This window comes from Marmota flaviventris, chromosome 6 (assembly GCF_047511675.1).
Source record: "Marmota flaviventris isolate mMarFla1 chromosome 6, mMarFla1.hap1, whole genome shotgun sequence".
In the NCBI taxonomy this organism is placed as follows: Eukaryota; Metazoa; Chordata; class Mammalia; order Rodentia; family Sciuridae; genus Marmota; species Marmota flaviventris.
In genome coordinates this window covers 14,361,799-14,382,138 of record NC_092503.1, presented here as the reverse complement: position 1 = coordinate 14,382,138, position 20,340 = coordinate 14,361,799, and the positions used below count along the sequence as shown (strand labels likewise).

The 20,340-nt window shown below is 36.6% G+C and overlaps 1 protein-coding gene across 4 annotated transcripts in view; it reads left to right on the top strand.

Moving 5' to 3' along the window:
• The window catches only part of Esr1 (estrogen receptor 1), a 387,036-nt gene that overhangs the window by 168,252 nt on the left and 198,444 nt on the right, over nt 1-20,340 (top strand). For all 4 annotated transcript variants that reach the window (XM_071612909.1, XM_071612910.1, XM_071612908.1 and 1 more), the window contains exon 4: nt 11,267-11,383. In XM_071612909.1, the coding sequence (XP_071469010.1) occupies nt 11,267-11,383 (117 nt within the window). The remainder of the gene's footprint in view (nt 1-11,266; nt 11,384-20,340) is intronic.

Sequence of the window (20,340 nt, the reverse complement as noted above, 5' to 3'; positions counted from 1 at the left end):
AGTCCAGAAGAGCCTTTAATAAAGAGAATGGAAAGGTAACCAAGCTTTATAGATGGTAGCTAAATTAGGTATGAGAGAAAAAGACTTTGAAAATAAAATGTTATTGTGTTGAATTCTTCAATGAGGTTTTCAGGATTAGTACAATTGGTTTTTATTTGATGTGTGGATGCTTAAAATTGGAGAGTTAATTTATCCTTGAGAATTCATTTTGATTTATGTGCCTTAAAATACGAACTGTTAGCTAAATGCTTACATATGTTGATAAGAAGTGTTAAGTGTTTATTCCTTAATGGTGCAAAATGTTTTCCCAGTTTGCATAATTAGCTTCTTGCCTAATCTCATGAAAACCTCCTTGATTTCAATGCTTTTTTTCCCAGAGTACTGTATATATTCTTAGTGAGCTCACTTACAAAAAAACTCATAAAATAAGAGTTGATATCATATATTTTGACATTTGGAAGTCCTGAATTAAATCTGTGTGGGTGCTTCCTTAGGAGTGAGTGTTGTGAGCTGTAGAGCACTTTGAAATGTGTCAATTGGAGATAGGGACATTGGAAAGCCCCATTCAAATACAACTCTGATGGCAGAAACTTAGGAAGTAATAAAATGGTGGAAAAATAACTACGTTGCACAAATATGTCAACAGACCTGTATTATTTTATTGACAAAATGATCTTCAGCTTTAGAGGCTATGATTGAAGCAAATATTTTTAATATCTTCATATTTAACTATTAAGCCATGAGTAGAACACTTGAAGTTTAGCTTCTCTTATAAATTGAGACATTTAGCAGTCTATATCTTTTATGTGCAAGAAACCCTTCAATCAAGGTGTTCATTCTTTCCTACTAGTCCTCTGACCTTGCAATTTATTTATGAGGATTTTTATTTTCTTTGGAATATAATAGCATAGACTCATTATTTTTACAGCTAAATGTATTCTGTGGTAATGGTAGTGAGGAGAGAGATGAACCAGGGCTAATCTTGTAGGATTTTGTAAAATCATGAAGCAGTTTTTTATTTTTTGTTTCTTTCTCTTAGTTTGGAGATAGTGATCACACCAGCGCACCTCTAATAAAATTCTACAAGGCCCCTTGTGATCTTCAGTATGTCTGGGTATCTACCAGCTTTCTATTTTTATTTATTCATTTGTTTAATTTATTATACATGATAACAGAATGCATTTCAATTCATGGTACACGATGGAGCACGATTTTTCATTTCTCTGGTTGTACACAAAGTAGAGTCACATCATTCGTATCTTCATACATGTACTTAGGGTAATGATGTCCATCTTATTCCACCATCTTTCCTACCCCCATTCCTGCTCCGTTCCCCTCCCTCCTCTTTGCCCTATCCAAAGAAGTTCCTCCATTCTTCCCATGCTCCACTCCATCACCCTTATGGGTCTGCATTCACTTATCAGAGAAAACATTTGGCCTTTGTTTTTTTGGGATTGGCTTATTTCACTTAGCATGAAATTCTCCAACTCCATCCATTTACCTGTAAATGCCATGATTTTATTCTCTTTTAATGCTGAGTAATATTCCATTGTGTATATATACCACATTTTTTTATTCATTCATCTATTGAAGGGCACCTAAGTTGGTTCCACAATTTAGCTATTGTGAATTGTGCTGCTATACGTTGATGTGGCTGTGTCCCTGTAGTATGCTGTTTTTAAGTCCTTTGGGTATAAACCAAGGATTGGGATAACTGGGTCAAATGGTGGTTTCATTCCCAGTTTTCCAAGGAATCTCCATACTGCTTTCCATATTGGCTGCACCAATTTGTAGTCCCACCAGCAATGTATGAGTGTGTTTTTCCCCCACATCCTCACCAACACTTATTGTTGCTTGTATTTTTAATAACTGCCTTTCTGACTGGAGTGAGAAGAAATCTTAGAGTAGTTTTGATTTGTATTTCTCTAATTACTAATGATGTTGAACATATTTTTTTAAAATATATTTGTTGATTGATTTATATCCTCTTCTGAGAAGTGTTTGTTCAGTTTCTTAGCCAATTTATTGATTGGGTTATTTGGTTTTTGAGTTCTTTATATATCCTGGAGATTAGTGCTCTATTTGATGTGTGTGTAGTAAAAATTTGCTCCCATTCTGTAGACTCTCTTTTCACCTCATTGTTTTTTCTTTTTCTTTTTGCTGAGAAGAAGCTTCAGGAATCTTGTTAAGGAAATCAGTGCCTAATCCAATATGATGAATATTTGGGTCTACTTTTTCTTCTATTAGATGCAGGGTCTCTGGTCTAATTCCTAGGTCCTTAATGCACTTTATTTTATTTTATTTTTTTATTGGTTGTTCAAAACATTACAAAGCTCTTGACATATCATATTTCATACATTAGATTCAAGTGGGTTATGAACTCCCATTTTTACCCCAATTACAGATTGCAGAATCACATCGGTTACACATCCACATTTTTACATGATGCCATATTAGTGACTGCTGTATTCTGCTACCTTTCCTATCCTCTATTATCCCTCCTAACCTCCCCTCCCATCTTCTCTCTCTACCCCATCTACTACAATTCATTTCTCTCCTTGTTTCCCCCCCCAATTCCCCTCACAACCTCTTATATGTAATTTTGTATAACAATGAGGGTCTCCTTCCATTTCCATGCAATTTCCCTTTTCTCTCCCTTTCCCTCCCACCTCATGTCTCTGTTTAATGTTAGTCTTTTCCTCCTGCTCTTCCTCCCTGCTCTGTTCTTAGTTGCTCTCTTTATATCAAAGAAGACATTTGGCATTTGTTTTTTAGGGATTGGCTAGCTTCACTTAGCATAATCTGCTCTAGTGCCATCCATTTCCCTGCAAATTCCATGATTTTGTCATTTTTTAGTGCTGCGTAATACTCCATGGTGTATAAATGCCACATTTTTTTTATCCATTCATCTATTGAAGGGCATCTGGGTTGGTTCCACAGTCTAGCTATTGTGAATTGTGCTGCTATGAACATCGATGTGGCAGTATCCCTGTAGTGCGCTCTTTTAAGGTCTTCAGGGAATAGTCCGAGAAGGGCAATAGCTGGGTCAAATGGTGGTTCCATTCCCAGCTTTCCCAGGAATCTCCATACAGCTTTCCAAATTGGCCGCACCAATTTGCAGTCCCACCAGCAATGTATAAGAGTACCCTTTTCCCCACATCCTCGCCAGCACTTGTTGTTGTTTTGACTTCATAATGGCTGCCAATCTTACTGGAGTGAGATGGTATCTTAGGGTGGTTTTGATTTGCATTTCTCTGACTGCTTCACTCATTTTGACAATATTAATTCTGCCTATCCAAGAACAAGGGAGATCTTTTCATCTTCTAAAGTCTTCTTTAATTTTGATATGTTGTATCAGTATTCTCATTTACCTCTTTAGCATTCTGCAGTTTTCATAGTAGAGGTCTTTCACCTCTTTTGTTAAATTGATTCCCAAGTATTTTTTTTTTGAGGCTATTATGAATGGGATAGTTTTCCTAATTTCTCTTTCAGAGGATTCATCACTGATGTACAAAAATGCTTTTGATTTATGGGTGTTGATTTTATATTCTGCTACTTTGCTGAATTAATTTATTAGTTTTATAAGTTTTCTGGTGGAATTTTTCAGATCTTCTAAGTAAAGAATCATATTGTTGGCAAATGATGATAGTTTGAGTTCTTTTCCTATTTGTATCCCTTTAATTTCTTTTGTCTGTCTAATTACTTTGGCTGTAATTTCAAGGACTATGTTAAATAGAAGTGGTGAAAGAGGGCATCCCTGTCTTGCTCCAAGTTTTAGAGGGAGTGCTTTCAATTTTTCTCCATTTAGAATGATGTTGGCCTTGGGCTTAGCATAGATAGCTTTTACAATGTTGAGATATGTTCCTATTTTCCCTTGTTTCTAGTGTTGTGAACATGATGGGGTGCTGTGTTTTGTGGAATGCTTTTTCTGCATCTATTGAAATGATCTATGATTCTTATCTTTAAGTCTATTGATGTGATGAATTTTGTTTATTGATTTCCATATGTTGAATCTACCTTGCATCCCTGGGATGAACCCCATTTGACCATGGTACACTATCTTTTTAATATGTTTTTGTATTCAATTTGCCAGAATTTTATTGAGAATTTTTGCATCTATATTTATTAGAGATGTTTGTCTGAAGTTTTCTTTCTTTGATGTATCTTTGTTTGGTTTTCGAATCAGTGTGATATTGGCCTCATAGAATGAGTTTGGAAGTGTTCTCTCTTTTTCTATGTCATGGAATAATTTGAGAAGTGTTGGTATTAATTCTTTTTTGAAGATCTTGTAGAACTCAGCTGTGAATCCATCTGGTCCTGGGCGTTTTTTGGTTGATAGGCTGTCGATGGTATCTTCTATTTCATTGCTTGAAATTTTTCTGTTTAACTTGTGTATATGGTCCCAACTCAGTTTGGGTAAATCAAATGCTCTGGAAATTTGTTGATGTCTTTGATACTTTCTCTGTTATTGGTGTACAAATTTTCAAAATAGTTTCTAATTATCTTCTGTATTTCTGTAGTGTCTGTTGTGATATTTTCTTTTTCATCATAAATTTTAGTAATTTGAGTTTTCTCTTTTTTTTTCTTCATTAGTGCCGCAGTCTGGCTGCAGCAAAATAACCGGGGGGGTGACGAGCAACTTGTGTACATTGATACAGCAGGAGTGGGAGCCGTTTCTTGTAGGACAGGAGGGGTATATATCCATTACACACAGATTATCTTAATTAACATAAACTAGATACAGCAGTCAACCAATAAGGAATCTCCACACTTAATGGCTCGCTGGCGTTACTTCACAAACCACTCCCTCTGGCAAAATGCCAGGCGCCATCTTGACTTGTTTACAGACCCCAACAATTAGCGTGGCTAAGGTTTTATCAATTTTATTTATTTTTTCAAAGAATCTACTTTTTGTTTTGTAAATTTTTTCCATTGTTTCAATTTCATTTATTTCAGCTCTGATTTTAATTATTTCCTGTCTTACTACTTTGGGTATTGATCTGTTTTTTTTTTCTAGGGTTTTTGAGATTTAATGTTACATCATTTATTTATTGACTTTTTCTTCTTTTAAGGAATCAACTCCATGCAATGAACTTTCCTCTTAGTACTACCTTCATAGTGTCCCAGAGATTTTGATATGTTGTATCAGTATTCTCATTCACCTCTAAGAATTTTAAAATCTCCTCTCTAATGTCTTCTGCAATCCATTGTTCATTCAATAACATATTATTTAGTCTCCAGGTGTTAGTGTAGCTTCTATTTTTTATTTTATCATTGATTTCTAATTTCATTCCATTATGATTTGATAGAATGCAGGGTGGTATCTCTGTTTTTTGAATTTTCTAAGAGTTGCTTTGTGGCATAATATATGATCTGTTTTAGAGAAGGATCCATGTGCTGCTGAGAAGAAAGTGTATTCACACATTAATGGATTAAATATACTATATATGTCTGTTAAGTCTAAATTATTGGTTTATTATTAAGTTTTATAGTTTCTTTGTTTAGTTTTTCTTTGGAAGATCTATCCAGTGGTGAAAGAGGTGTGTTAAAGTCAGCTAGTATTGTGTTGTGGTCAGTTTGACTCCTGAAATTGAGAAGAGCTTGTTGGCTGAATGTAGATGCTCCATGGTTTGGGGCATATATATTTATAATTGTTATGTCTTGTTGATGTAGGGTTCCCTTAAGCATATGATATGTCCTTCTTTATCCCTTTTGACTAACTTTGGCTTGACGTCTACTTTATTTGATACAAGAATGGAAACCCCTGCATGTTTCCGCAGGCCATGTGAGTGGTATGAATTTTTCCCATCCTTTCAGCTTCAGTATGTGGATGTATTTTCCTATGAGATGAAGCAGACATTTTTAAAAAGTTAAAATACCCTATGAAATGAAATTAGTATTCAATGAACCACATTAAAATGGATATATAACCAGATTATTAGAAGGTGTGCTAGTTAGTTTTCTGTTACTGTAATAAAATACTTGAATTAATTAACACAAAAAGAGGATTGGTTTATTTGGGCTCATTGTTTCAGAGGTGTCTGTCTGTGGTTGGTTGGCTGCGTTGCTTTTGGGCCTGTGAAGAGGCCACAAATCCTGACAGGAACAAATGTTAGAAGAAACTGCTCACCTCAAAGAAGTTGGGGAGCAAAGAGAGAGAGAGGAGGGGGTTTGGGCCTCAATATCCCTTTGAAGGTATCTTCCCAATCACCTAATTCTCTTCTACTAGACTCCACCATCTCCCAATGGTTCCACAAACTGGGGACCATGCCTTGAATACTTGGGTCCTTGGTAGATACTCAATTCAAATGATAACAGAAACAACATTTTAATTCAGTAACACATCTCTATAAAGAACAAACTTTTGAATAATTAGAATATGTTTGATTTTTTTGAGCAATCATAAAATTCACTCATGTCAGTGCAGCGTCAAATTTGAAATCATAGTGAAGATAATTCCCGGGTCACACACTATTTGATGTAGCTCTTGACCTTCTCATTTGGGAAGAACTGTACCTTTATGCTAATGTCTGGCCCCAGTCAGTGTTGAAGAGCAGCTTCCCCCTGCCATCTTTACTCTTGTTCTCATGGGCCTGAGTTTTGGGATCCTGAGCTGTAGCTGTAGCAGCCATTGCTTTGTTCAGGGTCAGCATCTTCTCAGTCATTGCTTCCTTTTTTCCACACCTTTTTTTTAAAAATTGGTGCATCATTGTTGTACATAATTGTGGCATTTGTTGTTATCTATTCATACATGCACACAATACAACAATATAATTTGGTCAATATCATTCCCCAGTATTTCCCCTTTCCCACCACTCTTCCCCTCCTCTGGTCCCTCTCCTTTATTCTCCCCATCTCCCTTCAATTGTCATGAGATTCCTCCAACTTTTATTTTCCTCTTTACTCTATAGGTTCCATATATGAGAGCAAACATTTTGAGTTTGGCTTATTTCACTTATCATGATACTCTCAAGTTCCATCCGTTTTCCTGAAAGTGACATAATTTCATTTCTCTTTACAGCTGAATAAAACTCTATTGTGTGTATGTTACATTTTCTTTATCAGTTCATCTGTTGATGGACACCTAGGCTGGTTCTGTACATTGGCTATTGTGAATTATGCTGCTATGAACATAGTATGCATATACCATTAAAGTAAGATGATTTTAATTCTTCAGGATAAATGCTGAGAAGTGGTATAGCTGGCTTGTATGGTGGTTCCATGCTACTCTTTGAGGAGCCTCCATACTGCTTTCCATAGTGGATGTACTAAGTTACAATCTCACTAACAGGGTAAAGGTTTCCTCTTTCTTCACATCTTCTTCAGCCTTTGTTATTGTTTGTGTCCTTGATGACTGATTTTCTGTCAGTCATTACTTTTTTTATAGAACCCTGATATAAAGAAGCCTGTGATCCTCAGACAGGATGAAGGAGGGGGCAACAGAACATTAGTATGTTTCTTTGGGTCATCTAACAGACTCACTAAGCTCCACTGTGTGCCTGAGAATGTGCTGAGCACATGGTAATGGATGAGACAGATATAGTCCATCCAGGAATTGAGAAAAGCAATCAAGTCTAATGTAGTAAGTGCTAATAGGACATAAACTAGGCATGGTTGGAGGGCAGAGGAGATTTCTCAGAGGAATCCATATCTCATATGCATACTTGAAAGATGAACAGGAACCTACCATGCAAGAGTAGGGAGGGTGCAGTATCCACAAGAAAAAGGAGCCCATGCAAAGTCCTGAGAGTGACAGGAGCTTGGCATACTTGGACAGAAGGCATGGCTGGAACCCAGGAATGCCTTAGGGAGGGTGGAGAGAATCTTGGGGAGGAGCTGGGAAGAGCTCTGTAAGCTGTGTTGGGGTTTTGGATTTTATCCTTAGTCCTTGGAGGCAAGTAAGAATATAATTCAGGATAGTGGTAGCATGGTGTGTGGTTTTGAAAAAATCACTGGCTACATGGTGAGAAGGTTGACAGGGGAAAGTTGGAGGCAGGGAATCACACAGTGGGCTGTTGTGGCGATCCAGATGGGAGATGGTACAGACGCCAGTAGTGAGGGTGAGCATAGGAAGAAATTGGTCTGCTTTGAAAAAGTTAGAAAAGAATGGATTTGATTTCTCTGTGCATGTGTCTGTGTACATGTGAAGGATGAGGGGTATGGAAGGAGGGTCCACTGAGGAAGAGGGAAGATCTAGAATAACACCCATGTTTCTGGTCTCGTGGTGGTGTGGTGGGTATGGACACACTGCTGAGGCAAGAAAACAGTCAATCCCACTGGGCACGTTCCTTCTGAAGAGTCTGTGAGTCAAGTCTGTATGGACCGAGGGCAGGTGGACACAGAAATCTGAAGTTTGGGAAAGAAACTCGGCCTGAGATGACTGTCAAGAAAGTACTAAGGAAAAGGTCGTAAAAGGAAAGACCCACAGTAGTGGGTTTCTCTCATGTTACTGCTTATTTTATATGGCCTGTGTTTATATTCCTTTTAAATCTCTGATTATGGGTCATTGCTTATTTTCGTAGCTAACAAATGTAGACTTTCTGAGTGATGGTAACAAAGAAAAAAAATCATCTGCTACCAAAAGGGGGAGAATAAGAGAAGGAAAAAGAAAAAATCAAGAGAAAAGAACTCAGACATGTTGAAGGCAAAGTTCATGTGAATCCTCTGTTCCCCGAGAACCTGATGATTCTTGTGTACAGGTGTCTTCTCCCCCCACTCTCTGCCTCTCTGGTTGTTTGCTGTACCTGCTGTCCCTCTACTTCCTATTACTCAAATTATAGATTCCCCCAAAGGTTTCTCATTTTTATTTACTTTTGATCTTTACCTTTGCAGTGCTGGGGATTGAACCCAGGGTGTGGTGCAGTCTAGGCAAGTGCTCTTCCACTGAGCTACATCCCTATTCATCATTTTTGTGTTTTGGTGGACAAGAAAATAGTGATTATTATTTTTCAAACCTTCACCTGAACATGACTCATAGCTTCAGCCTTTAGTCACAGGTATGCAGATTCTTGGGTCTCTACAGTGAACACACGAATGCTTCGCAAATATCACTGGTGTAAGTTGGCTTTTTAAAAAAAGTACTTCAATAGGATTTTTCTGGAGTATTTTACCCACAAATTAAATGAGATTTAAAGAAGAATTTCCTCTTAAAGCAAATTAAATCAATTGCCTTAATAACACCCATTGACCAAATTATACTCATTAAGGAAAAAAAATATTATTTGTTGGTCTTCTTCTTCTAATTGTTGTTGGTATTTGGTTAAGAAGGACATAACTTTCCTATGTTCATATATGAATACACCACCAGTGAACCTCCACATCATGTACAACCACAAGAATGGGATCCTAATTGGATTAAGTCATACTCCATGTATGAATAATATGTCAAAATACACCCTACTATCATGTGTATCTAACAATAACAAGTTAAAAATTAAAAAAGAAGAATTTGTTTTAATTGTAGATATCAAATAGGTGCTATTAAATATTTCTTCTCATCAGTTTATCAATGCTTTTTAATGTATTTCAGGTAAAAGAAAACCCAGCTTTGTCAAAATAGGTTTGCATTATGAAGTGATTCCGTTGTGCATCTGTTTTTATTCTTGTTAAGGAATGAATTCAACTGCACAAGTCCAGTGCTTTTTGTGTATTAAACATGTTAGTTGAAGAATTTCACTTGGTTCTATAAAGATAAGCATATCCAGTGGATGACAAATCCAAATAGAAGGTTTAGCCAATTGGCCTGTCATCCAATTCAGTTCTCCCATCTTCCTCTGGCTTGCAAAACACCTGCTTTTAGGGGAGAAAGCGAGTCAACATAATATTTGGCTTAAGTCATTATTAACTTAATTTATACTCATTTTTTGAGCTAAAATACGTTAATGTATTCTGAATAAACCCCATAGAAGACCAAACACTAACCATATCTTTATGGTACCAGGAAAAATGCACCTTTTGCTTAGAGTTAGCATCTGCCCAGACAAATTTCGTTCCTGGCTCTATTACTTCCACAATTTGTCCTTATTAATAAGGACATTTCTAAAAATAATATCTGTGCCTGGATATTTGAGGCAGTGTGTGGTCTCTTGCCAAAGTTCCAAGTTTACAACTCCATTGAATAGTTAAATGCAGATGATAATTTGAGCTGAAGTCTGTTTATACAGTAACTTTTATAATGTATATCTAAAGATGGAGGAACAAGTTTTATAAGGCCAGCATTTCTTGTCAAGCCCCCCCTCCACCCTATTTAATCAAGTTTGGCTCTTATGTTGAATAAAGAACAAAGAGATCTGTATTAAAACTTTTCATTATATGATGCATCTCGTCCTTACTAAATGGGAAGATAAAGACCATAGCAGAGAATCTGAATTAGAGGGTAGTATGTATACATTCAGTTTTGGGGGTGGGAGAATGGGAAACATGTTTTTAAACAGTACATATTATTTCCTTAGTCTAAATCCAGGATACTTCCCTAAGACAATTAGACTTATATAAAAACGTACTTATTAATTAGTGAAGTTTAATATTCTGCACAATACAAACCAGAGTTCTTTTAATGGATAAAGAAGTGGAGGTGACTTCTGAATCTTAGAGTAGAAACTTCCTGTGATTGACTGGATGCAAGCACGTGGACATGTATTCTCACATTTGAGTCTTACAATAATTTAGGTAGTGAACACCATATCGTCTCTAGGTTAGAGAGAAGGAAAGGGAGGCTCAGAGATGTCCAGCAGTTTGCTCTGCACCCTCCAGTGAGTAAGTGACCGACTAACTCAAGGATGAGCCTTGGGGACACCCAGCACCCTCCTGCTTGAATTTAGGTCTTCTGTGTTTCATTTGAGTATCTAATTAAAGATCCTTTAATTTATGTTTTAGGAAGGACCACCTTGAAACTCATTATTAAAATCTGATTTCTAGCAGCTCTATTTGGACAATTTTATTGAGTGGCCTGGGTAAAAGCACAAAACCCAGACAAAACATCTCACCTACCGAGAACCTTGACCTTCGGGGCCCAGGTGAGACGTGATACAGCTCTATCTAGGCTGTGTGAGCTTCCAGAAGGTGATTGTCCAAAGACCTCCTGGAGCAATCGGCTGAGGTAAAAATTAAGTCCAGCTGAGGTTTATTTGCACTTAGCATGGAGAGAAGGAGGGCAGATCAAGGTGGCAACTTGGGAAAGCCAAGTTAGTGATATGAAAACATCATCCAGCAGTTTCCCTGTAAAGTCCTTGAAATAATGTTAATTCTGTCCTCTTGCTTTTAATAGGGCATAATGACTACATGTGTCCAGCTACCAACCAGTGCACGATTGATAAAAACAGGAGGAAGAGCTGCCAGGCCTGCCGGCTCCGCAAATGCTATGAAGTGGGGATGATGAAAGGTGGTAGGTACCCTGCCATGATGCCCGTTCTGGCCGAACTTGCCTACTGTCCAGGGCTGGCAACTTCTATTTGCATAGCCACCAGGAGTTTAGTGTGTTTAATTCATTTTTTTTCCTATTTCTCTTTTCAACAAATGCATTTTATTTCAAAGCAATTGAAAGTGGCTGGAACTAGAAATTCTAACATGCCATTTTGTGTTTCATATTTGCAATGTAAATAATTGTCTATTAAATCAAAGGTGTATGGGAGTTCATAACCCACTTGAATCAAAGTGTGAAATATGAGATGTCAAGAACTATGTAATGTTTTGAACAACCAACAATAAAAAATTAAAAAAAAATAAATCAAAGGTGTGTGGGAGGAGTGGTGGAAGGAAAAGAAGACTGCTCAATGAATTATTCTGGAAATATTTTTTCAGTTACCGATGCTATTGCTATTGCTAGAAAACGATATCTAGAGATAAATTTCCCCCTCGATTCACACGTGTACATGTGAGCACTAAATACTAATTTATAATGGTGCGATGTTTTGATGTACCTTAGGGGATTTGAATTTCAGTCAGAGGGATTGTTCACCTTTGGAACTTGAGTCAAGCAGCACATTTTATAATCTCAGTGCTGGTTACATGCCCACTGAGCACTAACGAATCCCCGAGCTCTCAGGATTCGCGCCCATGTGGTTATCTTTCCTGTGTGGCTGCTCAAGTATGCACATGTGGTTTCCTGGTGCCTCGTGCTCAGTCCTGCAGTTTTCTTGTATGGGAATCTGGAGTCCACTTCTGGGGGGTGTTAGATGCTCCTATTTAAGATCCCCTTGTGTTCTAGGGAATATCCTCTTGAAGAACATTGCTTCTGGTTTTGGATAGCCTTCAAACATAGTTGGGGAGAACAAATAGGCGCTGTGTAATTAAGTCCTGGATGCTTTCCATGTTCCACAGTGATACAGGAGGCAGGGAGGGGTCAATGACTGTGCGGTCTACTGTCTTCCCTGGGGAACGACTTTCGGAAGCAGGCGAGGTTCAGGATGAGCTGAGGAGAACACAGTTACAATGAAGAAGAATAGTGATTTTGCAAATAGAAGGCAGCTAACTTTTAACTCACACCTGAATGAAGGGAAAGGAGAGGGAAACCTAAGTAAGAATGGAGGTGAGGATGAAGGCACACTTGGTCATTACCAACTTACAAAAAAAAAAAAAAAGCCTTAGTTCCATGGTCAGATTGTGATTTTGAATACAGCATTCAGAATACATTTTCTCGGTGAGCAGATGAAGTGTTGAATTTAAGCAGTGTTATGAGATGTGACTATATGTCTTGAAAGTCTGAAAAATCAGCTTTAATTCAAAGGGTAATTAATTCTAAGAACTGAATAGCCGCATTCAGAAAATGACACTTTGAGTCATAAATGGATTAAATATTTAAGGAATTAATTTTTCTTTGTACCATTGGAAAATTAGTCATACTTAATTAAGCCCACAAAAAGCTTCTTAAGGTAACTTGATAAATGACAAAAGATAATGGCTATATAAGAAAAGTTTAATTTGAAACAGAAGAGTCCAAATGTAATATTCTTTGGCGGTTATAGGTAAGATAAGCCCAAGATTTTTTATTGTCTCTAGAAGCTGAAATAATAAACTTGTGAATAGGTCCAAAACATTTTTTGTTTATAAATTTGAAGGTATCCATACATTGACTTCACTTCTTGAAAACAATTCTTTTTTCTAATTAATATTCAGATACAATCTGGCTGCAAAAACATAAATTATTCATCCTCATTTTTAATCTCGCAAAAATTCCAATTTGTAAAGTCATAATAAAATCTTTCTCACTGTTTTCAAATAGAAATCTAAATAATTTGATGCTACCTGGACAGTCAGCATGCATATATTTGTACATGTATATTTATGACCATAAAATATGTATCTGTGTAGTTTTCTGGAGTTGCCATAGCAAAAATAAACTAGTTGGTTCAAATGATAAAAAGTAATTTTCTCACATTATTGGAGGCAAGAAGTCTAAGGTCAAGTTGCTAGAAAATTTGTTCCTGGTGTTGGCATCTCTTGTAGGCTTTGGATGATCTCACTCACATGGCCATTTCTCTGCCACTCACTCCTGGTGTATTTTCCTTTTGTTATAAGGATGTCAGTCTCATTGGATTTGGGACTAACCCTTATGACTTTACATAACCCTAATTATCTCTATATAGACCCTATTCCAAAGATATTCAGATTGGGGCTACAGCCTCAATATCTAAATCTGGGAGGACACAATTCAGTCATAACAGGCTACCATGACAAAACACCCTGGACCTAGTGGCTGAAATAACAGAAGTTCATCTTCTCACAGCTCTGGACGCTGCATGTCTGAGGTCTGTGTGCTGGTGGTTTGGTTTCTCTGGAGGCCTCTCTCCTTGGCTTACAGATTGCCACCTTTCTGTCCTCACATGACATTTTCTCTGCCCACGCACTCCTGCTGTTTCTTCTTCTCATGAAGACATCAGGCCTATGAACTAGCACCCTACCTGTTATGACCTTGTTTAATCTTAATTACCTTTTTAAAGACTTCATCTCCAAACTCAGTCACGTTCTAAGGTCCTAGGAGTTAGTTAGGGTTTCAAAATATGAATTTGCAAGTACATAATTCATTATGTAACAATATCCCATTGGGATTACTCAATGATTGTTCAGTACTTATCTACATATAATGAAAATGTGTCCTTCTGGAAGTTTATGTATATACATGAGTTTTGAACCAATTTTTACCATAAAACTGTATGCTGCAAGAATATCACGTTTTAATTACATGTATAAAGTACTTTCCATGGGCTGGGATTGTGGCTCAGCGGTGGAGTGCTTGCCTAGCACGGGCGAGACCCAGGTTCGATCTTGAGTACCACATAAAAATAAAGGCATTGTGTTGTGTCCATCTACACCTAAAATTAAAAAAAAATTAAAAATAAAGTACTTTCCATAAAGCAATATAAATTATTGTTTTTTTATAATATGGGATGTTATAAAATGTATCCTCATAGCACATATAACCTCATGGCACCTTATATAACAACTCCTTGGAAATCCCAATGAATAAAAACTTAATTTACAACTGGAAGTACAGTAATAACTAACTATAAAATTTGCAGTTGTAAAAAACAGCTGCGACTAAATAAATCTTTACAACATTTTCCAACTGGTTTCATTAACAATCCAGTTTCTTAACCAGGCTAGTCGCCAATTAGAGTAGTAAATCTCTATTTATTTTTATGTGATGCTGAGGATCGAACCTAGTGCCTCACATATGCTAGGCAAGCACTCTACTGCTGAGCTACAACAGAATAGTAAATCTCTATATATGAAATAAAAATTCTGGCTTCAGAGAATCACATAACATACCTTCTGCTTTAATAGCAAGGCTGAATACATTTGTGAAGATGTATTCTAAAGATCTAAGAGAGCAGGATTTATCCACATGAAAAAAAAAATTTAATCAATCTGTTGATTACCTACTGTCCTCCCTGCCTAAATCCCATGATTAGATTTGCTTCTGAGTTATGATAGTTCAATGAGATGAGGGATTTAAGATATGCCTCAGGGGATGTTTTTCCATCTTAGTGTATTTTTTTCTTCTTCGTCTACCTCATTTCCCTTCAGCCCTAAGAATGCAGATTAAATAGTTCAGGAATTTTTCTTTCTGGAAAATTAGTTCCTGTGCCTTTGCATTGGGTTGGATCCTGTATTCTAATTTCCACAGCAAACGTCTCTGAGATTCCATCTCTGTTGTTGTTCAGAGTGTGTCTTCTCTAGTTCATGAACTCTATGAGGCAGTCTGGAGTTCTTTCTGTCTTGTTGACTGAGCTAGTATTGAACAAGTCACAAAGAAGGTGTTTAATGAAAATATTTTGCAAAAGTGAATTGATTTAATTCATTGAAGTAGTATCTGTTTCGGTTGTCTTACATGCAAGTTGTTGTGGATGAAGTGAATATGAATAAGCCTAGTCTCTTCCATCAGTATCCTCATAGTACAAAGAAGACACATTGCAAAGGTGCGTTTGAAGTGGTAAATAGTAATCCAGAAAATTTGAGATTTGACAAGCTTGGAAGATAGCTCAAATAATGAAGAATCAGAATGGATGTCCAGAGTTTTAGCCAACCTCTCCTGGGTTTAGCCCAACCCAGAACATTACTCAGCCCATCTGACTTCCAAAGTATATATTGCTACCCATGAATTTTACAAGAAAAGGGAAGACTTCAATACTGACCCCTCCCTAGACTAGCTGAGCAACCCCATTAAATCACTTTTGTGAGCTTCACTGCTCTGGGACGTAGGATGAAATAATTTCTACTCAACCAGTTTGTCATGAAGGTCACAAATCATAACACAGGAAAATACTTTATAAATTTAAAGTTACCATAGAAGCATTAGCTATTTTATCTTTTCTGTCAAAAATAATTCTTATCTTACTAAGGAACATCATGCTGCTATTTTTTTTTCTATTGGAAGAAAGACACAATTTCATTACTTCCACTAGGTAAAATTGTTTAATTCCTTTTTGAAGAATAAAAACCTAGGCTCAGACACATATGCTTTTTTAAAGTCATTTTTATGTCATACACTGGATATAGTTGCATGATGAGGTTATATAAAATGATGATTATCATTTTATGATGCCAGAGATTTACACAGGTTCATTAAAGTTCTTTCCCTACAATAGACACAGAGGCAAGTTGCTGGCCAGGTTCTCTTTTCTGTAGTCCATGAAGTTGGCATGAAGAGGTTAATTGATGTGCAGGACTTTTGCACTAACTATCCTGGTTTTATTTCATCCCAACATATTGAAAGAAATTTAAGACAAAGTAGTAGTTGTCAACTCATCTTTATTTTGATGACAATGTTGCAATCTAATGTTTAGGACTATTACAAAACAATAAAATACTAAAACATTGCTCTAATTCTACTTTATGTTTGTTTTGATCTCTTTATGTATTTCTAAAGTCTAAATTTGTTTGTTAAGCTGATATGTTAAAAACATAACGATTGTGCTTACTATGGTGTACCATGGGATGTTTTGATTCATGGATATATTGTTATGTTTAAATCAGATAAATCATATCTATCTCAAATGTTTATGGTGAAAACCTTCAATCACTTCTAGTTTTTTGAAACACAAAATCCATTATCATTATCTATGGTTGCCCCGAGATGCACTAGCACAACAAAACTTCTTACTCCTATCTAACTGTAATTAGTACCCACCACCAACCTCGTCCTGTCCCTCCCTTCCTCTACTCTCTCCACCTCTGCCAAGCAGGGTCCCACTCTCTGCCTCTAAGATGAGATCAGCCTTTTCACATTCTATGTGAGTGCTATCATGTGGCCCTTGTCGTCTGTGTCTGGCTTAGTTTAGTAACCATGATGATCTCTCCAGTTCCATCCATGTTGACAAAAATGACAATGTTATCCACTTTAAAGGCTGAATAGTGTTCCATTGCATATATGTACCACATTTTCTTTAATCTACTGATGAGTTGATGGACACTTGGGTTGATCATGTTTCATGGCTCTTGTGATGATGAATGCTACAGAAAACGTGGAAGTGCAGGTGTCTCTTCAACATACATCCTTCCTTTTGATGTATACCCAGTAGTGGGATTGCTGGACCATACGGCAGCACAGATTTTACTTTTTTGAACAACCTCCACATCATTTTCCATAATGATTAGTTTCCATTCCTACCCACAGTGTGCAAGAGTTCCCCTTTCTTCACATTTACATCAGCACTTGTTGTTTTATTTGTCCTTTTTCTTTCTTTCATTGTTTTTAGCACATTAGAATTTTACATAATAGATTCATTATGTTACATTTGTTTTGTTTTTTTTTTTTTTAATTTTTTATTGTGGGTTGTTCAAAACATTACAAATTTCTTGACATATCATATTCCACACTTTGATTCAAGTGGGTTATGAACTCCCACCTTCACCCCATACACAGATTGCAGAATCACATCAGTTACACATCCATTGATTTACAAATTGCCATACTAGTGTCTGTTGTGCTCCACTGCCTTTCCCATCCTTACATTTGTTTTTTCACACAACTAAATTTGATCAATCTCATTCCTTAGTACCTTTTCTTTCCTCCCCTTCTATATCCCCTGGGCTTCTTGTTTTCATCTACAGATCTTCTTTCTAATATTATTACTGTTATTTTAATTAGAAAACTATAATTACATATATTCATGATTCATTCTAGTGTATTTGCTAAATACATAGACATCGTATAGTTTGATAGATTCCCCATGTATTATTCCAGTATTCCCCATGGCCCTCCCTCCTCCTCCCTCTTGATCCCCTTCCTCTACTCTAATGGTCTTCCTTCTATTTTCATGAGGTCCCTCCCACTTTTTGTTTTTCAATATTCCTTTCATTTCTGTCTCTCTGGCTTCTGTAAATGAGAGCAAACATTCGACCCTTGACTTTCTAAGTCTGGCTTATTTCACTTAGCATGTTTTCTTTGCTGTGCAGAAACTTTTCAGTTTGACGTAATCTCATTTCTCTATTCGTGCTTTAGTTGCCTGTGCTTTTGGGATTGTGTTAAAAAAATACTTGCTCATTCCAATGTCTGGAAATGTTTTCTCTATGTTTTCTTTTAGTATTTTCATAGTTTCAGGTTTTACGTTTAGGTCTTTAATCTTTTTGAGTTGATTTTTGTAACTACTGAGTGATTGGTAGGGGTCTGGTTTCATTCTTCTGTGCATAGACAACCAATTTCCAATTTCCCCAGCACCATTATGGAGAAGTTTGTTTTTTCTTCAATGTGTATCTTAGCACCTTGGTTGAATATCAGTTGGCTGTGGTTGTGTGGATTCACTTTCAGGCGCAACATAAGAAATCAACAAATGTGATATAGTGTATCAAATGTGATGCAATTTATCAATGAAATAAGGACAAAAAAAACCCCATATGATCCCTTCAATGGAGGCATAAAAGATATTTGGTGAGAGTTAACATTCTTTCATGAAGAATGAAGTATGAAATTAAGTACCTCAGCGTAACAACATTCTTCTAAATGAAGTATGGAAGGAGTGTCCTTCAACATAACAAAGGTCATATATAATAAGCTCACAGCCAACAGAATACCAAATGGGGAAAAGCTGAAAGTTTTCTAAGATCTGGAACAAGGCAGGAATGTTCACTTTCACCATTTTTGTTCAACATGGTGCTGAAAGTCCTAGTCAGAGCATTGAAGCAGAGAAAGGAAGGAAATGCTTTTAAGTTAGAGGAGTCTAATTATCACTGTTTGCAGATTACATGATCTTATATGAAAGAAATCCCACAGATGACACCAAAAAAACTATTGAAACTAATAAATTCAGCAATGCTGTCAGATATAAAATTGACATATAGAAATTTATAACTTTTATAGACTAATAGCAAGTTATCTGATATAGAAACCAAGAGAGTAGTCATTTACAATAGCTATAAAAAAAATTAAAACATCTAGGAATAAACTTACCCAAATATGGAAAGCAGTATGGAGATTCCTTGGTAAACCTGGAATGGAACCACCATTTGACCCAGCTATCCCTCTCCTTGGTTTATACCCAAAGGACTTTAAAACAGCATACTAGAGACACAGCCACATCAATGTTTATAGCAGCACAATTCACAATAGTTAAACTGTGGAACCAACCTAGATGCCCTTTAGTAGATGAATGGATTAAAAATGTGGCATATATATACAATGGAATATTATTCATCATTAAAAGAGAATAAAATCATGGCATTTGCAGGTAAATGGATGGTGTTAGAGAAGATAATGCTAAGTGAAGTTAGCCAATCCCAAAATAACAAATGCCGAGTGTTTTCTCTGATATAAGGTGACTGACTCATAGTGGGGTAGGGAGGGGGAGCAAGGGAGGAATAGACAAACTCTAGATAGGGCAGAGGGGTGGGAGGGTAAGGGAGAGGGCAGGGGCTTAGCAAGGATGGTGGAATGTATTGAACATCATTATCCAAAGTACATGTATGAAGACACGAATTGATGTGAACATAACTTAATATACAACCAGAGATGTGAAAAATTGTCCTCTATATGTGTAAAAAGAATTGTAATGCATTCCACTGTCATTTATTTTTTTAAAAAATCAATAAAAAAGGCAAAAAAGAAAAAAAGAAAGAGTTGTATGCATGAATTAATGAAATGAATGAAAAAAATGTGAAAGTACAGGAGCAGAGTTACGACTAAGAATCCTGATTTTCTAATTTGGAGAGAATCTTGGCTTGGAAGATGTAACCTATATAGAAGCTTATGCTAGATGACAGAATCTCACCTCAGATCTCAATGACATTCAAGAAGCATCTATTACTCACATATCAGGAAGGTAGGCTTGGAGCATTTGATGATATTGGCTGGACTTACTCATGTCTGCAGGTAAGCTGGTTGTCTTGGCTAGAGCAACTGGAAAGACTTAGTTTTGCTTCATACATCTTTCCTCCTCTAGTGGACTGATCCAGGCATGTTCTTACTGCTAACAGTACAGGCACAAAGAAAGGCAAACCCAAAGCCTGAAGCTTTTGCTTGTATTATTTGATGGCACACAGCAGGCCACAGCAAGTCAATGTCTGAGTTCATTGGCAGAAGGAGAGGAACTTTCAGAGTTATGTGACAAATGTGGGAATGTTTGGGATATATTTTTGTAATCTGTTTCAAGCAAAAATGTGAATTGCTTAGATTTTGGACTGTAAACCAAATAGAATAATTTGATCTTAGAGTTGGAGAGGGCATATCTACTGTTCTCTACTGTTCAAGGTGAGAATCATTATGCAGCATCCCTAACAGCTTGTGTTAGAGTGCAGAAAACAGATGTGTATTGTATTTTCATGCCTGTCTTTTATATATATATGATGAATGGACATGATAAGGCAGAAATCCAGCAATATATGTGAGCCAATACTTCTGGAAAATGT